The sequence below is a fragment of the Chlamydotis macqueenii genome, chromosome 1 (genome assembly GCF_036417535.1).
Source record: "Chlamydotis macqueenii isolate bChlMac1 chromosome 1, bChlMac1.mat, whole genome shotgun sequence".
Taxonomy (NCBI): domain Eukaryota; kingdom Metazoa; phylum Chordata; class Aves; order Otidiformes; family Otididae; genus Chlamydotis; species Chlamydotis macqueenii.
The window spans coordinates 85,687,744-85,707,286 of NC_141556.1; the positions used below are offsets into that span (position 1 = coordinate 85,687,744).

At 42.0% G+C, this 19,543-nt stretch overlaps 1 protein-coding gene across 1 annotated transcript in view; it reads right to left on the bottom strand.

Moving 5' to 3' along the window:
• Positions 1 to 323: 323 nt before the first annotated feature.
• Positions 324 to 19,543, bottom strand: part of LOC104481658 (transient receptor potential cation channel subfamily V member 6-like) — a 28,486-nt gene continuing 9,266 nt past the window's right edge. The window contains exons 3-15 of the mRNA XM_086766248.1: positions 19,002 to 19,124; positions 17,930 to 18,070; positions 17,294 to 17,392; positions 16,909 to 17,084; positions 15,434 to 15,580; positions 8,292 to 8,504; positions 7,867 to 7,953; positions 6,668 to 6,744; positions 6,195 to 6,360; positions 5,844 to 5,910; positions 2,719 to 2,987; positions 1,963 to 2,069; positions 324 to 597 (exon numbers count right to left, since the gene is read on the bottom strand). Of these exons, the coding sequence (XP_086622374.1) occupies positions 324 to 597; positions 1,963 to 2,069; positions 2,719 to 2,987; positions 5,844 to 5,910; positions 6,195 to 6,360; positions 6,668 to 6,744; positions 7,867 to 7,953; positions 8,292 to 8,504; positions 15,434 to 15,580; positions 16,909 to 17,084; positions 17,294 to 17,392; positions 17,930 to 18,070; positions 19,002 to 19,124 (1,946 nt within the window). The remainder of the gene's footprint in view (positions 598 to 1,962; positions 2,070 to 2,718; positions 2,988 to 5,843; positions 5,911 to 6,194; positions 6,361 to 6,667; positions 6,745 to 7,866; positions 7,954 to 8,291; positions 8,505 to 15,433; positions 15,581 to 16,908; positions 17,085 to 17,293; positions 17,393 to 17,929; positions 18,071 to 19,001; positions 19,125 to 19,543) is intronic.

The window sequence follows — 19,543 nt, forward strand, 5'->3', positions numbered from 1 at the left end:
TGGATGAAATCCCATTGCTGGCTTATTTTGCTCTTTTCTGTAGGACATTACAAAGCATATGAAACCACCACAGACCTTAGCTCAACAAGCCCACCAGCTTGGTGCAAATATCAGTGCATCAGCAGGGACACTTAAAAGTAGGAGAGAAAAGACTGTATTCATATATCATAGCATAGATGCCATGAACTGTTCATGAACTGTTCACCAGTAGGTTCTTCAAGGCTGACAAAAGTGTGTAGCATGCTGGACTCTATATGAACAGTTGGAGAAGACAACTGTTATAGCAGAAGTGATCCATGTTCTGGAGTGAAAAAAGAGGCTTCTTAGACATCATAGACCTCCTCTTCCATGGCATGACTGACTTCACCACGAAGTTGGTGGAAGGTGTTGCGCCTCAGGATCTCCCAGCCACGATGAGAACTAGTCCTGGATGTGCTCCGTGACAATGACAGAGCAGATAGTTCATTCTTGTACAGGATGTTCCTATTGATTTCCACCTTTTCCATACTTTTGTCACAGCTATCCCTATCCTGAGCCTTAAATGCTTCTGTGTACCGCATCATCTTGTGTTTGTTGGGATCAACTCTGTCTTCAACCCTGTAAGAGTATTAAAACACAGAAACTGAATTAAGTAAAAATGTGCCAGTTTATCAACAAAACCAAGCAGCCACAAGAAGCAAGCCCCTCCCAAAAATGTCTACTGACCCACATACTCCAGAAAATATTTACAGAAACAGGAAATTGATTATAGACATGGTGCTAGCAGCTGCTAGCACACAATTATCTCCTAGAACTTACTTTCCATCCTTTACTTCAGTACCCTTATCTGCCCATGGTTTCCCATCCTTTAATTCATTTCCCAGTCATGATTTTCCCTTTCCATCTTGCCAGCTCTAAGCCTGTAAGCTCTTGGCAGGCCTACCCCACCTGATTTTTGCTCAAGACCCTTTGCACATGCACATGTATTCATCCATTTCCTTTGTTCTTGTCTTTTCTCCTCTGATACTCTATGGTTGCTAGCCTCAGGATGTAACTTATCTTTTGCTGAATTTTTGTTTAACTACTCCTGGTTGCTTCCACCAACCTTTCTCTACATTACTTATAACTTGTATTCCGAAATACTATCCCACACTATATACAATCAACATATATGTAATTTGGCAGAACTAGATCACACCAACACTCTTTTCTCATAGCATCCAATGAAGAATTGTTACTGGGATATTGCTCTTGCAAAGTTGTATTCTGCACCTTGGACTGGAGGTGTTGCCCACTTTAGGTCTGCTTGTTCTGTCCAGCAAACAAAATCCACAAGGTTCATTTCTCTGTTAAAACCTGCAGAAAGTCCTATTTCATACAGTCACCACGCCCCCTTCTGGCTTTATTAGCAAAAGATGACTCAGAAAAGACAGTTAGAAAACTCAAGATAGAAATTCTGGACCTAAGACTTTGCCATCTGATGCAGTCTTTGCAAAGTATAACATAGTTACTAGGTTCACACCAGAAAGAATCTTGCTTTGAGTTATTCCTGTCCTATCTTTGAATCATCTGTAGTGCAGTTCATTGCTGCTGAACACCGAATTGATTTACTCTGCCTCTGCCATTTCATGCATGTAATAGATAGGGATAGCCAACCAAGCACAGCAGTAAGCTTTGTGATACTCATTACAAGAAATTTGAAAGAAAAATTCAGGTCTTATAACCCATGCAATTTCTGGGATCTATCTCCTGCAACTACTGGGTAAGAAAAAAATCAGCTGATTTCACAAGGAATTGCACAGCAGAGCTTTCTGAGGGGAACAGTGCTTATCTATCAATTACAGACAGAAAAGAGACTGGGGTCTCTGAAGGCAAGAACTCCAAACTGTCCTCCCTAGGCCACTGTAAAGGCTCTTTATTAACATTCATACATTGGATTCTTCTTCTGCAATCCTTATGTGCACACACTAGAAGAGAACTCACCTGAGATACCATCGGTCCCCTAGCCCATACTCCCGCCCACAGATTCCAGAGCGAGGCCAGAGACACCGTGGCAGTTTCCGCTCCAGCATGACAGTAGTAGCAACAACCTTGAGAATAATAATTAAAAAAAAAGAACTCAGATGAATTAGCAAAAATCAAACTCTCTTTCAAAATGATCAGTTTAATGAGTACTGACCCATTACCATGCTTCATTACAGCTTCATATGTTATGAAGAAAAATAATAGTCTCAATACTCCATTTATTGTAGCGCAATTCACTAATTTAGTCATAACTCTGCCATGTTTTGAGCAATGGTGGTCTTAAAACAATTACATTTCTTTCCTTTTATATGCAATAGGAATGAGTAGGGTAATTAATTTGAAAGCTAGAGAAGAGGAAATTATTTATATCTGCACTAATTATCATCAGAACTTACCAATGTGGCCACAAAACTACATTTAACCATTTGACTTACTGCTTTCTCACAGAAAAAATACTAGGAAATGGATTTCCTGTTGAGCAGCTATGCAACTGATCTGGTTGAATTTTTTTACAGAAGCTGTAAAACAGAATTAAAAGGGCACGGCTTATTGTATTAGCCCCTGGGAAAAATGAAGGCCAAGGAAAGGTTTTAAAGCACCTCCACCAGAGCACAGATGGCAAAGTAAGTAATTGCACTGTCTAGCACATTTTCCCTGGACAACTTTTCCCCTTCTTTACTCAAAGAGAACCCCCTACCACCTAAATTACATTACCTGTGCTCTCCAGAGCTCATCCCGCTCATGGGCCACTCTCCAGTGGGTGTCACCCATCATGGCAATTAACAAGTTGAGCATAAGGAGGGTGGCAATGATGGCAAAGGCAAAGTATACCACACTGTACATAAAGGGTAGGTCCACATCATAATTTGCAGGGCCATCGATGATAGTGAGGAACAGCTCAAAGGTGGTGAACAAGGACATGGGATAGTTGTAGAACTGCCCAAGGTTTTCAGGGTTTTCTGTCTGGAAGATGATGTAAAAAGCTAGAGGAGAGCAATGGGGGGCGGGGGTGAGACAGATAATTTAACAACGAGAATCACATTCCAAGAGCAACAGCAGGGTACTATAAGAGATGCTGACAACACAAAGTGGTCTGGGAAGGAAGTGCATGTGTTCCTATGCTAGGGCAGTACCCAGCATAACAAGGACAAATCCCTGACTAGAATCCCTGGTCTTTATCATAAAATGAATCAGAATTATTTTGCTTATTTATTTGTTCTCAAAATAGAGATCTTTTCTTCTTTAAGGATATAGTAAAACTATGAGTGTTAATCTCATTTTCCAAAGACAAATATAATAAGTGCATGTTGTAGTTTAGCCTCACTCAGGACCAAGCTACACAGCTTTTCACTCATCCTCTGAGAGAATGGAGGAGAGAAAATACAATAAAAAGCTCCAGGTTTGAGATAAGGACAGGGAGAGATCATTTGAATTACCGTTACAGGCAAAACAGACTCAACTTGGGGAAAACTATTTCAATTTATTATTAATAAAACCAAAGCAGCATAATGAGAGAGAACAAAAAAAACTTCTCCCCGCTCCTCCCTCTTCTGGGGCTTAACTTCATTTCAGATTATCTCTACCTTCTTCCCCCACTGAGCAGCAAAGGGGAGAAGAGGGAATGGGTGTTATGGTCAGTTCATGAGTTGTCACTTTACGCCACTCCTTCCTCCTCAGGGGAGGAACTCCTCACATTCCTTGCCTGCTCCATCGTGGGGTCCCTCCCGCAGGCTACAGTCCATCATAATCTGTTCCAATGTGAGATCCACTTCCACAGGGTATAGTCCCTCCAGAACAGCTGCCCCAGCGCAGGCCCTCCACAGGTCACAGCCTCCTTTGGGCATCCACCTGCCCCAGCGTGGGGTCCTCCATGGGCTGCAGGTGGATCTCTGCCCCTCCATGAACCTCCATGGGCTGCAGGGGGACAACCTGCTCCACCATGAGCTGCACCACGGTCTGCAGGGGAATCTTGTCAGGAGCAACATTACTCCTCCCCCTCCTTCTCCACTGACCTTGGCATCTGCAGTCGTTCCTCTCACAAGAAATTCTTCACAATCAGGCTCAGGCAGATGCCTCTCATGTTTTTTTCACATCTCCCCTCTTCACATCTATTCTGGTTTTGTTTAGTAAGGGGGGGGGGGGGGGGCCTGAGGTGGTAGCTTCTGTAGGAAACTGCTAGAAGTTGCTCCCTTTTGTTCAGTGGACTCGGCCGGGCCTAGGGCAGACCCTCTGCTGGCCAAGGCCGAGCCAATTGGTAGCAGAATGTCCCGTGATAACGCCTCTGCGATAATGTATTTAAGAGGGGGAAAACAGGAAAAAAAAAGGAGGGAGAAGATGTGAAGCAGCTGAGTGGGGGCAGAGAGGGGGAGGCGCGAGCCTTGTGGGCCTTGCAGGCCTCACCCTCTGGCCTCCCGCCGGGCAGCTGACTGGGCCCAACTCGGCCCGGCCCGGCTGCAAGGAGTGGAGAGGAGATGAGAAGTGAATAAGATGTAAAAAGGATCCTGAGAGGCGTCTGCCAGCCTGTTGTGAGGAACGGCTGCAGACGCCAAGGTCAGTGAAGGAGGAGGGGGAGGAGTAATGCAGCTTCCGGACATGATTCCCCTGCAGCCTGTGGTGATAACCATGGTGGAGCAGGTTGTCCCCCTGCAGCCCATGGAGGTCCACGGAGGGGCAGAGATCCACCTGCAGCCCATGGAGGACCCCACGCTGGAGCAGGTGGATGCCTGAAGGAGGCTGGGGCAGCTGTTCTGGAGGGACTGCACCCCATGGAAGAGATGACCCATGCCAGAGCAGTTTCAGGAAGGACTGCAGCCCGTGGGAGGGACCCCACAAAGGAGCAGGGGAGGAATGCGAGGAGTTCTTCCCCCAATGATGAAGCAGCAGCATGAAACAATGTGTGATAAACTGACCGCAACCCCCATTCCCTCTTCCCCCCTGTGCTGCTCGGGGCGGGGGGAAGGTAGTAGAGATAATGTTAAGCCTGGGAAGAGGGAGGGGTGGGGGGAGTTTATCTTGTTCCCTGTCTCATTCTCCTGCTAGTTTTAGAAATAAATGAGTATTTTTTCCCCAAGTCGAGTCTCTTTTGCCTGTGACGGTAGCTTTAAGGATTTCTCCCCGTCCTTATCTCAAACCTCGAGCTGCTTTTTTCTTATATGATCTCCCCCGATTCTCTCGGAGGGTGGGGGGAGTGAGAGAGAGACTCCGTAGTCTGGTCCTGATCAGGCAGGGCTGAACTACAACAACATCTCTCAGCCGGGCCAGCCAGGCTGAGTCAGGCCCAGACGGCTGCCCGGTGGGAGGCCGGAGGGTGAGGGCTGCAAGGCCGACAAGGGTCGCGCCTCCCCCTCTCTTTGCTTCCGCTTCTTCACTCCTCTTTTTTTTTTTAATTTTCCCCTTCTTAAAAACTTCATCAGAGGCGTTACCACTGTTTCCAATGAGCTTGGCCTTGGCCAGCAGTGGTTCCGCCCTAAACCTAGCCAGGTCCACTGGACAATGGGGAAACTTCTCAGAGAAGCTGCCACTGTAGCTTCTCCTGCTACACAAAACCAGCACAGTGCAGTACGTTTTTAAACCTTGACTGACATATATGTGGAATTATCTGCATTTCCCTAATTTCTATTACCCTGGAAAGAGCAAGAATTTGAAAATCAAACTCATGAGAACAGAAATCAGTACTCGAAAAGTGATCATGCTCGAAGAAATAGAAGCTATACGTCATTACCACCTTTGCCAGCTAACTCAAAGGGCAACCTGAGAATAAATCAAAAAAGCATGCACTTCGTTCATACTAAAGAAGTTGACAGGGGTAACATAATGGTGTTTTCCTTTTGTAGACTCACCTGATGCAAAGCCTAGTATTACCACAGCCATGAGCCAGCAGAAGCGCATAAGATCTCCAAATATCATCTGTAGAGCAAAGACAGAGCCACCGTAAGACCCAACTGTCCCATTAAGCCACAATGCAGCCCTATATAAACCACTTTCCAGATTCTAAGACCATAAGTGGATTAAAGGAAACTCCTGCACTAAAGAGAGAATGTGAACTTCCCAGATCCTCTGTGCAGACAAGAACTTGTCCATTAGCCATTAATGCTAGACCTGAGGGAGAAAAAGTATTCTTTCAGTTCTCCCTATCTGCAAAGAGGTGTCAGGATGTGTATAACAAGCCCATATTTGTTTGTGTCTCATACCTTCTGGATCATGATGGTAAAGGGTCCGAGCATCTGGAAGCCTCGTGCGAAGTACATGACATTGCACCATCCTAGCACCAGGGCAAAGGACATGGGCACCACCTCACCAGTTGTGCCCGTAAGACGCATCACCATGGTTACTAGAATCATGCAAGCATATGTGATGCTGCAAAGGAAAAAGAGACAGTGAAAAAGTTCAGTAAAGGAATCTTACTTTCCTTTTTCTTTTCTTTTCAAAAATTTTAGGACAGGAACATACAGCCACCAGTCCCATAGGCAAAGACTTTTCAGCACTATCAGCTCTACCCTGTCCACTTGCCTGGCTTCCTACACACCAGTTGAGCCAGTAAGAGAAGTAAATCAAGAGAAGGAATACTCTAAAAGAATGGAATAAGTGACTCCTCTGGCAAAAGACAGCACTGGGGAAAATGGGAGACTATATATTTATTAGACTTAAAAAGTGGTGTACTTACATAATTATGTGAAAAGGCCCTCCTAGGATGGTTTGTCCGAAATATTTCGCTGCTCCAACTCTAAGGATGTCCGGGATCTAAGAGAGACGTCTTATTCACTTTAGGACTTGGACAGATTCCATTATACTACTAAATGTCATGGTAACCACCAATATTCACAGGATTTTGGGGCCAGATGCATCTACTTTGTTTTGCTGGTTCATAGTTTCATTTCTATATTACTTTAAAAACTGAATGATTGAGTCAGGTAGGCCTCTTTCAGGATGTGACAGAGATTGCTGGAAAAATCTAAGAATGCTTGGGTAGATTGAGAGACTTTGGTATGTTGCAGCACAGAGCTGTGAGCCTGAAGTTCATATAGATTACTGAGAAGAAACTAGACAGACATCTGAGCCTCAGAAATGAAGACAAAAAAGACTTTCCTGGGGAATCAAAGGAGTTTGTTATAATCCAGACTCACTGTGTTAGTTGTAATGTAGCCCCAGAGTCCTGACTAAACACAGGAAGAAGGACCTGTGCTTTTGGAACATAGATGAGCACAAAAAGCTGTTTACAAGCCTCATCAGTTCACCCTGGCATTGTCATGTCAGTTTTCTCATATAAAAGTTTCAGTCTTCTGTTTCATATTATAAAATCAAGACGGGATGTATTTGTTTTAATTTAAAGAACTTTTGCCTTTTTTTAGGGGGAGTTCATGGTAAGGAGAACACTTAAACATGTCCACCTCAGAACTCTGATTGAGTAAGGCTTCTGTTATAGGCCCATGCAGTCACTGATCTCCAATTAAATACAAACTTTTCTCTGAGTGCACAGAAATCACTTCAGCTAGCACCTCTAAACACATGAGTATTTAGGGGTGCTGGGTGAAGAATCTCTAAGAATCTCATGCAACAGCTGGAATTGTGCTGGACCCACAGATGATGCTAACAGACACTGTAGCATTACCCTGCAGATATTTTGATAGCACAGCCAGTCTTTCTAATAGCTTCTTCCACACCTGGAGTCTGACTAGTACATGTCACAGTCTCTGTTTCATCCAATAGATACTGCTGACAGTGTCTATTGCCATAGGCATATATCAAAGCACTTAGACTAAGAAAATAACCCCTACCAAGTTGTGAGCACACACTCAGGTTTGTCTAGTGAGTAAAATATGTCTTGATTAAACTCAAGTCTATATGGCTCACTGTTTCTCTTACCTCAAGGATCAAAATTACTACAGCTCCAATGACTGTGATTAGTTCCCCCACCAGCCTCAGCTCATCCTCATATGTCATATATGATTCCTGAAAAAAAAAAAAAAAAAGGAGTGAAAGGAAGTTAAAATTAAGTTTTAAAGAGAGTCAAAGGAAATTTTAAAAGAGTATAGGGGAAAAGAAGGCCCACTGTTAGTGCAATAAACATGACTAGGCCTGACAAGGCCACAGGAACCAGCCCGGGCCCAGCAACGAAAAACAGAGTTCTCCCAATGTTCCTCATTGACAAAGGTCATCTAGCAGAAAAAGAGAAAGAGGACAGCTGCAATAACTGGCAAACAGGAAAGACCTGGAATTTCCAATTTAAGTAGGTTAGATTAGAATTGCCCAATGCTGCCTATGGGGCCCTGACTCCTGTAACACAGTACCTGCAACATTTTCTGGACATAGATTGTATTGTCTCTGCTGCTTGTTTTGTTGCCTGTTCGGGGTTTCAGTGGTCGGTAGACACAGCACATAGTGAAGCAGACCATGTAGAGTATATAGAATAAAGCCAGGAAACAGAAATAGGGACGACCATACATATTCCACTTCAGGCTCACCAGCTCCTTCACAGGTGTTAGGTCCAAGATCTGGCGTGCCTGAGAAAGATAGAAAGAAGGAATTAATTGCCATAAGGACATTTCTTTGTAAGCATCCTTCACACTGTTTCCTGGGAGAATGTTAACAAACTATTCTCACCTACTCTATTCAGCATTAGGAAGCTGAATTTATTTTGCAAAAATTGAATGTTCAAGTGGGTTTGGATTTGTTCAGTTTCCTAGTAAAGAACTTGGAAAAAAAGTATAACCTACAGAGAATAGCTTTTGAGTACCAGGTAGTGCAAGAGAAGCATATTAGACACTGGAATAAGTTTGTTATCTGTGTAGGACTGGATGCGTGTAAACACTTGAGACAGACCTATGATCTAGGCCCATGAATGCAAATGTATGAGGATGTGTTACAGAAAATAATAGGTATTATTATAATTACTATGATGATTATAGTAAGACATGTACATATTAGGGATGAGCTAAATTTACACTGTCAGAAAGTTTATAAATCCTGTGAACTCTAGGAATTCAAATATGTACAAAACTACTTCAATTCATGAATTGTGCTTTACTGTAACTGGAATAAATTTTGAAGAATACTTTGTGTTAAGCAAGACAGCACAGTGCACTTTACAGCAGACAGATACTCTGTGCAAAATATACATCATTATTAGAACATAGAATTGAAAACAAAATAATTTGGATCTTGTTTTCAGCTACAGAAAATAGTTTCCGTGCAACCTTGTGAAATTCACTTCAATTTTTTTTTTCCAAATCGGAGTTCTGCCTTTATACATGTAAGTTAACATTTGTTTCAACAGCTATTTCTATCAAATTCAGTAGCATTTATGGAAATTCTTAATCTCTAGGAAACTCTTGGAATAACTGATACTGATATTACCTTGATTTAGCAGGCAGCTAAGAGGGCTTTGGAAAGATTTCTAAAGTTCTTTATTTCTGTCTAAATGCAGCCTATTAATTAACTGGATTTTCAAAAGTTTTCACCATTCAGCTGTGATGATAAAAACAGTATACCCACAGTGAGATACTGTGAAAAAAACCCAGCCTATTTCAACTTAATTTTTTAAAATTATTTATGTTATACTCAAAGTTTGGGTCCTTCTTTTTAGGATCTTAGTGGTGCAGCTCAAATATATCTAGAAGACCACATACATTTCCAGGAATAAACAGAAGCTTTGGTGAGCTTCATGCATGATATGAAAAATAGTGCTGCTGCATAAGTTGAGGTTGTGTTTCTGTCAAAGATCTGCATATATCCATACATACTATATAGCTAAGGAATTCTATACAAAAAGAAAGGTTAATTTAAAAAGTTGAGAACATAGTTTTAGAAGTGACAAAGAGGGTCTATAAAAAGTAAAAGCAATGGAGTTACGAGCACTGGAGGGAAGAATCCTCTCCCATAATACAATTTCATTTCAAAAACTGACAGGAAGAATCCAGAAATTTTCTTAAGTGCCCTCATGGTTGAGCAGATTGATTTGCACACATGCATATAAAAGACAAAGAAAATACAGTGAGACAATATGGGAAAAACAAAATTCAACATCCTTTCCTCTATTGAACATTGCTAATCTATGCCTCTGAGTGAATCTATTGATGTGCTGCTGAGATGACAACTATAAAACTTGGAAAGATCAATGTCACTCCACTCTTCTTAACTGTTCTCCTAGGACAAGATGAAGTTGTAGCTACATGAATTGTCTAATAAATGTCATTACTTCTTCCTACAAACTTTGCCTCATCTACGTCCTTAGAGTATCACTACTACATGTAACCCCATCACATAACTTTAGGCACCTAATGGAGGTATCTCCATTAATGATGTGGTTATCCTAAGATTTCTCTCCTTGTAGGCAATAGGGTCTTACAGACTGCCATTCAGTTCATCTAAAATCTAAATTGCTCCCTGGAGATACTTAGTTACTTTCATTTGTTTATAAATAACATGTAAAACTCAAGGTATTACTTGATTAAACACCTCAATTGGTAACAAAAATTAGATGGGATGAATCTAGTCTAAGTGCACTTGTTTAGCTTAATTTGTCCAATATCAACACACAATATGCAATACAAATATACAATGCAAAAACAATCACTCTCAAGCGCACCCAAAACTAGACACTCTGCTTAGTAAACTAGTCTGTGACATAAGAATGAACTACATGGATGTTAATTTTAGTATGTTATGCACTATTGGGATGTACTCGACACCACTGTGGCAAGAGCACTATGCTGATATGAATAAAATGGAAGAGAGAACTGAGGTTCTCATACTGAGTTCTTTTGAAAAATTTGGCCTGTGATTCCCTAGTGGTCATAAACTACATAGAGTCTCACTGCAAGGAAGTGTGTTCCACAGAAGTGACAAATGTTATTTTCAAACTAGATGGATAATACTGACTGAGGTTATCATGGCCTCCACAATCTGCAGTACTTGAAGAGCCAGATCTCTACTTTGGAATCAAATGGATCACTCTGAAGTATTTTCAAAATAAAGTTGTCTTTTTCATTCAGTAATAAGCCATATTCTGATAAAGTGAAAGTAAAACAAAGATATTTTATTGGCACCTGCAAGCCCAGAAAATCAGCATGGAGTATTTTTATGCTTTTCTGTCATCTCATTATAGCTGTTTACGGCTCATTCCCAATCTGTAAGAAATCAGCATAGCTGAACTGAAGCTATAATTGTAAAGTTTTCCTACAGTTGAACAGCGAGCCTGTTGTAGTTTAGCCCCACTCAGGACCAAGCTATGCAGTTTTTCACTCGCTCTCTCCCCACCCTCTAGGAGAATGAGGGACAGATAATATAACAGAAAGCTCAATGTCTGAGATAAAGACAGAGAGAGATCATTGAAGTTACCATTACAGGCAAAACAGACTCGACTTGGGGAAAACTATTTCAGTTTATTATTAATAAAACCAAAGCAGGATAATGAGAGAGAACAAAAACAACTTCTCCCCACCCCTCCTTCTTCCAGGACTTAACTTTGTTTCAAATTATTTGTACCTCCTTTCCCCACCGAGCAGCACAGGGCGGAATAGGGAATGGGGGTTGCAGTCAGTTCATCACATGTCATTTTCTGCTGCTCCTTCCTCCTCAGGGGAAGAACTCATCACATTCTTCCCCTGTTCCAACATGGGGTCCCTTCCCTGCTTCTGCTTCTCCATTCTTTCCTTTTTTTTTTTTTTTTTTTTCAATTTTCCCCTTCTTAAATATGTTATCACAGAGGCCTTATCACTATCACCAATTAGCTCAGCCCTGGCCAGCAGCAGGTCCACCCTAGACCTGGCCAAGTCCACCAGACAAAGGGGAAACTTCTTCTTTGGTATCAGATTATTTAGAATAAGAAAATTGGAACATTTTTCCAAATGAGATTAGTACTTGTCTAAATCTCCAAGGCTCATGTAAAAACATTACATTTTAAGTTTCTGCATTATTATCTGGGTGATACTTAATTGAATCATCTACAGCAAGCCTCAGCTTCTGCTAAAAGACTCATGCTTAGAGCATAAGTAGGACAAAGAGGGTGTACCTTACATCTTGCTTATGAATTTGACCCACACATGACCCACACAATTTATTAAATGTTTCTAGACCTACTTCCTGTTGTAATGTTTAGGGAACCATTGCAGTAAACAAGAAGGAGACATAAGTCAAAGTTGAATGACTGGATTACATTAAAGGAAAACTTCTTATTGCACTCTAAAGGTTTTCCTTTTTTTGCCACATTGCTCTGTTTCCTCTAAGTCAACCAAATACAGATTGCACTAAGTGCAAGGAACATGTATGTTTCAGTAAACGTACATGACTCTTGAATGGTCTAAGAAATATCCTAAAGGATAAAAAGGAAGTGAGACATAATGAGCCTAGCTAGATAGCTTTAGGTGTTCTGTTTTGTGTAGAAGTCAGTATTCTAGAATTCTTTTCATAGGAGAGTAAATTTCACTTTCAAAAGGATTATATCAGTTTAGAAGCTTGCTATAATCTTCCTGTAGCTTAGTTCCCTTCTATTTTTGCCACTTTTCATCCAGTTAAGGGTCAGAAAATATATCTTAGTACCTATTTGTGTATGCATCTCCCTTAATACTAGAGGAACCTGCTTCTGATTGGGGCCTAAATATGCTACTCTAGTTCAATACTGGACTGGGAGGGTATGATAGAATGGGGTGACACATTGCATTTGTCTAGAGGAGATAGGAAACATTTTGGACCAAATACATATCTAATACAAAAAAAATGAGTTACTATTTATGCATGCAAAAATTGCAATTACTCATATTTCAGAGCATTCTGGAAAATAAAGACATCATAATATCTTATGGGTTTGAGGACATCTTATCTTCTGAAATCAGGAATCTTGGATCTGCATGCACTGTATATTTTGGGAGAAGACAGAGGCATAATATTCTTTCTTTTAGGATTATGGCTTAGTCTTCTGGACAACTTCTAACATTGGTCTATTTTTCTGTCATAGACTTCTTTCCTTTGAATTTCATATGTTTCACCACACATAGAAATTTAGAGGATTTTAAATAAAAGCAAATGAGAGTTTCACAGAGTCCTCCACATTCTGCAAAGCTCTCCAGTATCTGAAACTTTTGTTAGAGAAGTTTGACTAAAGTTTTGATAGATGGAAATAACACAGAATGGGTAGAATTGCACTAATTAATGTGTCTTCTGATTCATTTCCTGTCTTATTAGGATTATTTAAGGTGATTACAACTGATACTGTAGCATACCTTGAAAGTCTTAGACAGATCTGCTTAAGCTTGCCACGACACTGTTATTATCTTAGCGATCCCTTTAAAAATTTTAGAGCTGTTCTGGTTTTGTTAGTGAGGAGGGGCCTAAGGTGGTAGCTTCTGTAGGAAACTGCTAGAAGTTGCTCCCCTTTGTTCAGTGGACTCGGCCGGGCCTAGGGCCGAGAAAAAAGAGAGATGTGAAGCAGCTGAGCAGGGGCAGAGAGGGGGAGGCGCGAACCTTGTGGGCCTTGCAGGCCTCACCCTCTGGCCTCCCGCCGGGCAGCTGACTGGGCCCAACTCAGCCCAGCCTGGCTGCAAAAAGTGGAGAGGAGATGAGATGTGAATAAGATGTAAAAAGGATCCTGAGAGGCGTCTGCCAGCCTGTTGTGAGGAATGGCTGCAGAGACTAAGGTCAGTGAAGAAGGAGGGGGAGGAGTAACGCGGCTCCTGGCCAAGATTCGCCTGCAGCCTGTGGTGAAGACCATGGTGGAGCAGGTTGTCCCCCTGCAGCCCATGGAGGTCCGTGGAGGGGCAGAGATCCACTTGGAGCCCGTGAAGGACCCCACACTGGAGCAGGTGGATGCCTGAAGGAGGCTGTGGACCGTGAAGGGCCCGCTGGGGCAGCTGTCCTGGAGGGACTGCACCCCATGGAAGAGATGACCCATGCCAGAGCAGTTTCATGAAGGACTGTGGCCCATGGGAGGGACCCCACGCTGGAGCAGAGAGGAATGCGAGGAGTTCTTCCCCCGAAGATGACACAGCAGTGTAAAACAACGCATGATGAACTCACTGCGACCCCCATTCCCTTTTTCCCCACTGTGCCACTCGGGGCGGGGGGAAGGTAGTAGAGATAATGTTAAGCCTGGGAAGAGGGAGGGGTGGGGGGAGGTTATCTTGTTCCCTGTCTCATTCTCCTGCTAGTTTTAGAAATAAATGAATACTTTTCCCCAAGTCGAGTCTCTTTTGCCTGTGACCGTAGCTTTAAGGATTTCTCCCCGTCCTTATCTTAAACCTTGAGCCGTTTTCCTTGTATCATCTCCTCCTACTCTCTCGGAGGGTGGGGGGAGCGAGAGAGAGACTGCGTAATCTGGTCCCGATCGGGGCTGAACTACGACAAGAGCCTACAGTGAAGATCATAGAATGGATCATAGAATGGTTAGGGTTGGAAGGGACCTTTAAAGGTCATCTAGTCCAACCCCCCTACAAGAAGCAGGGACATCTTCCACCAGATCAGGTTGCTCAGAGCCTCATCCAACCTGGCCTTGAATGTTTCCAGGGATGGGGCATCCACCACCTCTCTGGGAAACCTGTTCCAGTGTTCCACCACCCTCAGCGTAAAAAATTTTTTCCTAACGTCTAATCTGAATCTACCTCCCTCTATTTTAAAACCATTACCCTTTGTCCTTTCACAACAAGCCCTACTGAAGAGTTTCTCACCGTCTTTCCTGTAGGCCCCCTTTAGGTACTGGAAGACCACTATTAAGGTGTCCCTGGAGCCTCCTCTTCTCCAGGCTGAACAGCCCCAACTCTCTCAGCCTGTCCTCATAGGGAAGGTGCTCCAGCCCTCTTATCATCTTTGTGGCCCTCCTCTGGACCCTCTCCAACTGGTCCATGTCCTTCTTATGTTTGGGGCTCCAGAGCTGGACACACTGCTCCAGTTGGGGTCTCACCAGAGCAGAGTAGAAGGGGCAGAATCACCTCCCTTGACCTGCTGGCCACACTCCTTATAATTCACCCACTTTGTTTTGAGTCATAACCTTGACAAGCAATGTCATTAAATGATGGGAGGAATAAAATGAGTAGTTTTAAAATGCATTCCAGTTTAGGATTTCTGAACATAGTAGTGTCTCACAGGGATGCTGTGAGAGTTAATCAGTATCAGAGTTTTAGAAAGCTACTTGCTAGAGCTACTTATTACTGATATCTTTGAGCCTGGTGAGAGAACTCTTTAATGAATTACACAGTGTCATTTCCTGTAGCTTGCTTTCAAGCATCTGCAAATTTCATACCTCAGAAGCAGCTGTTTGTAAACCATGAGATGTTGCGAGATCATTACAAAGCTGCAACATTTCACGTATTCCCTACAGCACATGGTACAAAGTCCTCACTGTATGGATAACATCAAAGAGCTTCAACCTTCAAACTCATAATTCTTCTCCTTCTGTAATCACCCTGATCTGCACATAGAAAGCATGTGCTGCTCACAGTACCTCTTTCTTCTTGGTTGAGACAATGAGCTCAAGGAAGGACTGATCTTCAGCCCAGGAGTCAATCTCTGTGAGATCATAGAGCACAGTGGTCAAAGGGCCAAAGGACCAGAGATTATGCTTCCGCTTCTGCATAAGGAACTGAAACATCTGAGGAGAAAAGAAGGGGGTAGAGGATATCAGAAGTGTATTTTCAATGAAAACAAATAAAATTGTTAGAACACCTTAATTACAATATATTTTCCTTGAACTTGGTAGTTTTGTGGTTCTTGTATCCCTCAGGAACAATTATAGCAGATTAAGAACTGGGAGAACATTTTCTGACTCTCATTTGATTATTAGCTCATGCTTGAGGTAGAAGGATGACAGATTATTATTCTAAATTCTAATCAAACTGCTAAAGTTATTTGACACTGTGTCATAACTTTGTGGCTTGGTCCTGAGCGGGACTCAGTCTTTTACTCACTCCCCCCGCCCTCCAGTGGGACAGGGAGGAGAACTGGTAAAGAAAAGGGAGCAAAACTCAGGGGTTGAGATGAAGAAAAAAAAAAAAAAATTTAAGAGAAATAACAGAAGAAAACAAAACAGAGATAGAAAACAAATACAGCACAGTAGCTCACAGCAAATCCCAATGCCCAGCTTCCTCCCAAGTAGCAAGAGGCTCCCCTCACTTATACACTGAGCATGATGTCAGATGGGATGGAACAGCCCTTTGGCTAATTTGGGTAAACTTACCCCAGCTGTTGGCTAATTAGTAAACTATCCCAGCTGTGTCCCCCAGCCATAGGGGCCACCAGTGCCAGTTCTCTTCCCAGCTCAGGTGAATGTTAACTCTATCCTAGCCAGAACGAGGACACACAGTTTTACACCTTGACAACAGATTGCAAATAGAATTATATATTGATTAGAAAAATAAAAAAAAATAATACTCTTCTACAAGTTTTCAGGAAAGAGGTGCAGCAAGGAAAATGATCCTATCCTTTGTGGATCTACAGATGAAACACTAATCATCTTTGTCTTTTTGTTAATGAGAAGGTTGAGAGTTTACATTAAATATTGAGTTCTTGACTATGAATAAATTTCTGTGAATACCTGAAGAAGTTTTCTGTGTGTCACATTTAGGGTAATGAAATCTAGACAACAAAGGCAATAACTTCAATCAGACTTTTAAAAAATCACTTGCAGTAGATCTTTCTATTAATACCTAACTCAAATGCTTAAAAAATTGGGTAAAAATATCTGTTCTTTAAACACTTCTTTCTTTCATTAAGATTAAGATAAAGAAATGGCTTCTACAGGTTTTCTGGTCCTACATGAGACTTCTGGCAAAAAAAAAAAAAAAAAAAAAAAAAAAAGACTTGTACCTTCTACCCACTAAGAACATGCACAAACTCATTTGGTCTGGATGATGTTATTTCAAGTTTACCATTTCTGAATAACCGCTCTTGTATGGAGGCAACTGTGTCACTTAAACTCACCACAGTGTTTCCCTCAACTCCAGCCAGTTTGAATGGAGTAAGCCCCTCGTTGTTAGGAATCAATTCAAGTGATCCTGGTCCCTCTTTGCTCCTGTCATAGGAAAGTATCAGGCTGTACATGTGGCAGGCAAATGTCTTATTAGGTTGGAGAACCAGGATGTGAAGAACAGTGTTACCTATGAAGGAAGCAGACCAGATAAAGTATATGGAATAGCCTGGCCCTGTGCAAAGACTGGCAATTGACTGACACCATTAACAGCAGCTTTCATCCCTCATCCCACAGCTGTTTGTATGAGAGAAAAATATGAACATGCAGAGATGACAGAGTCTGATCTAAGGTGTCTAGATCCACTGTATGCAATTCACTAGGTCCCACAGCACATACCCAGATAATCTTGAGCTCTAATGTCAGCTCCATTTTCAATGAGCAACTGTACAATTTCCTCATTTCCCACACAGGCAGCAAATGACAAAACATGCTCCCCTGCAAAGAAAGGAATGGGAGAAACAACATTAACATCCCATGAGGCCGGAGAGGTTGAAGCACACTGAGGGAAAGCTATCCATGCTATGAAGCCAGAGATTATGAAAGGAAGAGTTACTTCAAGTAACCTGTAAATTTCCTGCCCCACTCCTCATCCTCCTCAGAAAGGAAAGGAAGACCTGCCCCACACAACACTAAAAGGAAGAAGTATTCTTTTCAGTTTGTCTTCATAAGAAGGTTGACAAGTAAGATGCAGTATATGCTGCTAGGAATAAATTAAATTATAATTCTTATGCAATATATATTTTTGTATACACAAATATATAAAATGTGCATGATTTATATATTTCTATTTATGTATTTACATACTCAGATGGAGTATTACTGTCTGCTAAAAGGTGTGTGACTGGTGACACCTGGAGACAGAAGCCTCTGCTTATCCAGATTAGAAAAGGACTAAAGCAAGCCTCCCTTATATTCCCTCATCACTCTGCTGGTTCCCGCCCATAGCAGCAAGGAGATAAGATAAAGCTATACCAAAATAAAGAAGATTCTGGGAGCTGCGCCTGAAGAAGTGCCCAGTGGCCTGTGCTGTGCAGGCATTGGCCCCTCTCTTGAGTAAAGCCTTCACCAAAGTGAGGTTCTGGTTCACTGCTGCAATGTGGAGAGCTGTCTGCCCTGTAAGACACAGAAATAAAGCTTTACCTTCTGAGAAAGCAACTTCAGGCTGATCAGTACCCTGCAGATCACATTTCACTTATAGTAAATCGAAGTGTTTTGGAACTTCATCCATAGCAGCTATATGATTTAGCTTTGAAGTTATCCCTGCTGTGTACAGAAGGTTGGACTACAGGTTTTCCAAGGATGTTATTCTATTTAAAACTTTTATGAATTCATGAAAAGTGACTTTACAACATGCAAAAAAAAAAACAACCCATCAGGATGCACTTCATAGATTTTTTTTTTTTTCTGGAGGAAAACAAGACATGTCACACACTTGCAGGAAGCACACTGAAAGCTCACATCTCTCAGAAAAGACTCTGCTTTCCTTCATGGGATATGAAGGCCACGTCAAAGCAAAGCTGTCAAAGAAGACTTGCTCTAATCCATCAGACCAGGTATTAGAATTTTTTAAACCCCATCATTATTATGTTAGGGTTTTCAGGATTCTGTCTGGCATTTCTATGTAGTCAATCAGAACCATTTTTAAAAAACCTGACATAAAGTCTAGAATTAAATGCAGTGGCCACATTTGCTTTCAGTCCTCATTCTTTGTCAACCAAAGAACGACTTTTCTCCTCTGTTATACATGACTACAGCAGAAAGCAAACTGTACATATTCTTGCAATCCCACTATAGCCAACAGGTCCACTTGTGCTTAAGGGTTTGTCAATTACACATTTGCATGTTTGCACATGTATGTACTTGGGTTTAATATATTTCCACCTTCCAGAATGGTCAGAAGCTATTTGTAGTTGGTTTTGCTATGTAACAGTTCAGCAATATATTGAACTAAGAACAATATAAGCCACTTTCCTAAATGTACAGGTAGTACTTCCTCCCACCCCCTGCAGAGAATCCTGCCCATCCTCATTTGCTGAAATGTTACCTTCATAGAGCTCTGATGTCATCCTCTCATTGACAAGCTCAGGAGCTGCTTCCATCAGAGTCACTGCAGCCTCCACATTATCATACAAGGCAGCTACATGAAGGGCGGTCTCCCCTACTGCACCTAAAAACAGTAGGAGAAGCATATGCATAATCTAGACATTCAACTATATGGGACAAAAGCAGAAATGGATTTATTGGGGTGCAGAATTATGGGAGTGCTAGGTCCTCCCTTGAGTACTGTCAGCTGTCACCACATCATAGGACATGGTATCAGCCACATAACTGCATAGTCTCTGTCCTTCACCCCATCAAAATCTGAAAGCTGAACAGAGACTTCAGGTGTTTGTACATGACAGAAACTTAGGCGTGAAGTGGATGAGCACACAGCCCTTCCATGGACCACGTTGTACAGTAAACCACCCCCCTCAGTCCATCTACAAAAAAAGGCCTGTTCAAGCTGTAAACCTCTGATCTTCACCATTCCTTTAGGGTTTGATGAGCTCTGCAAGTTAGAAAAGTCACTTTGTTGCAAAGCTGCTG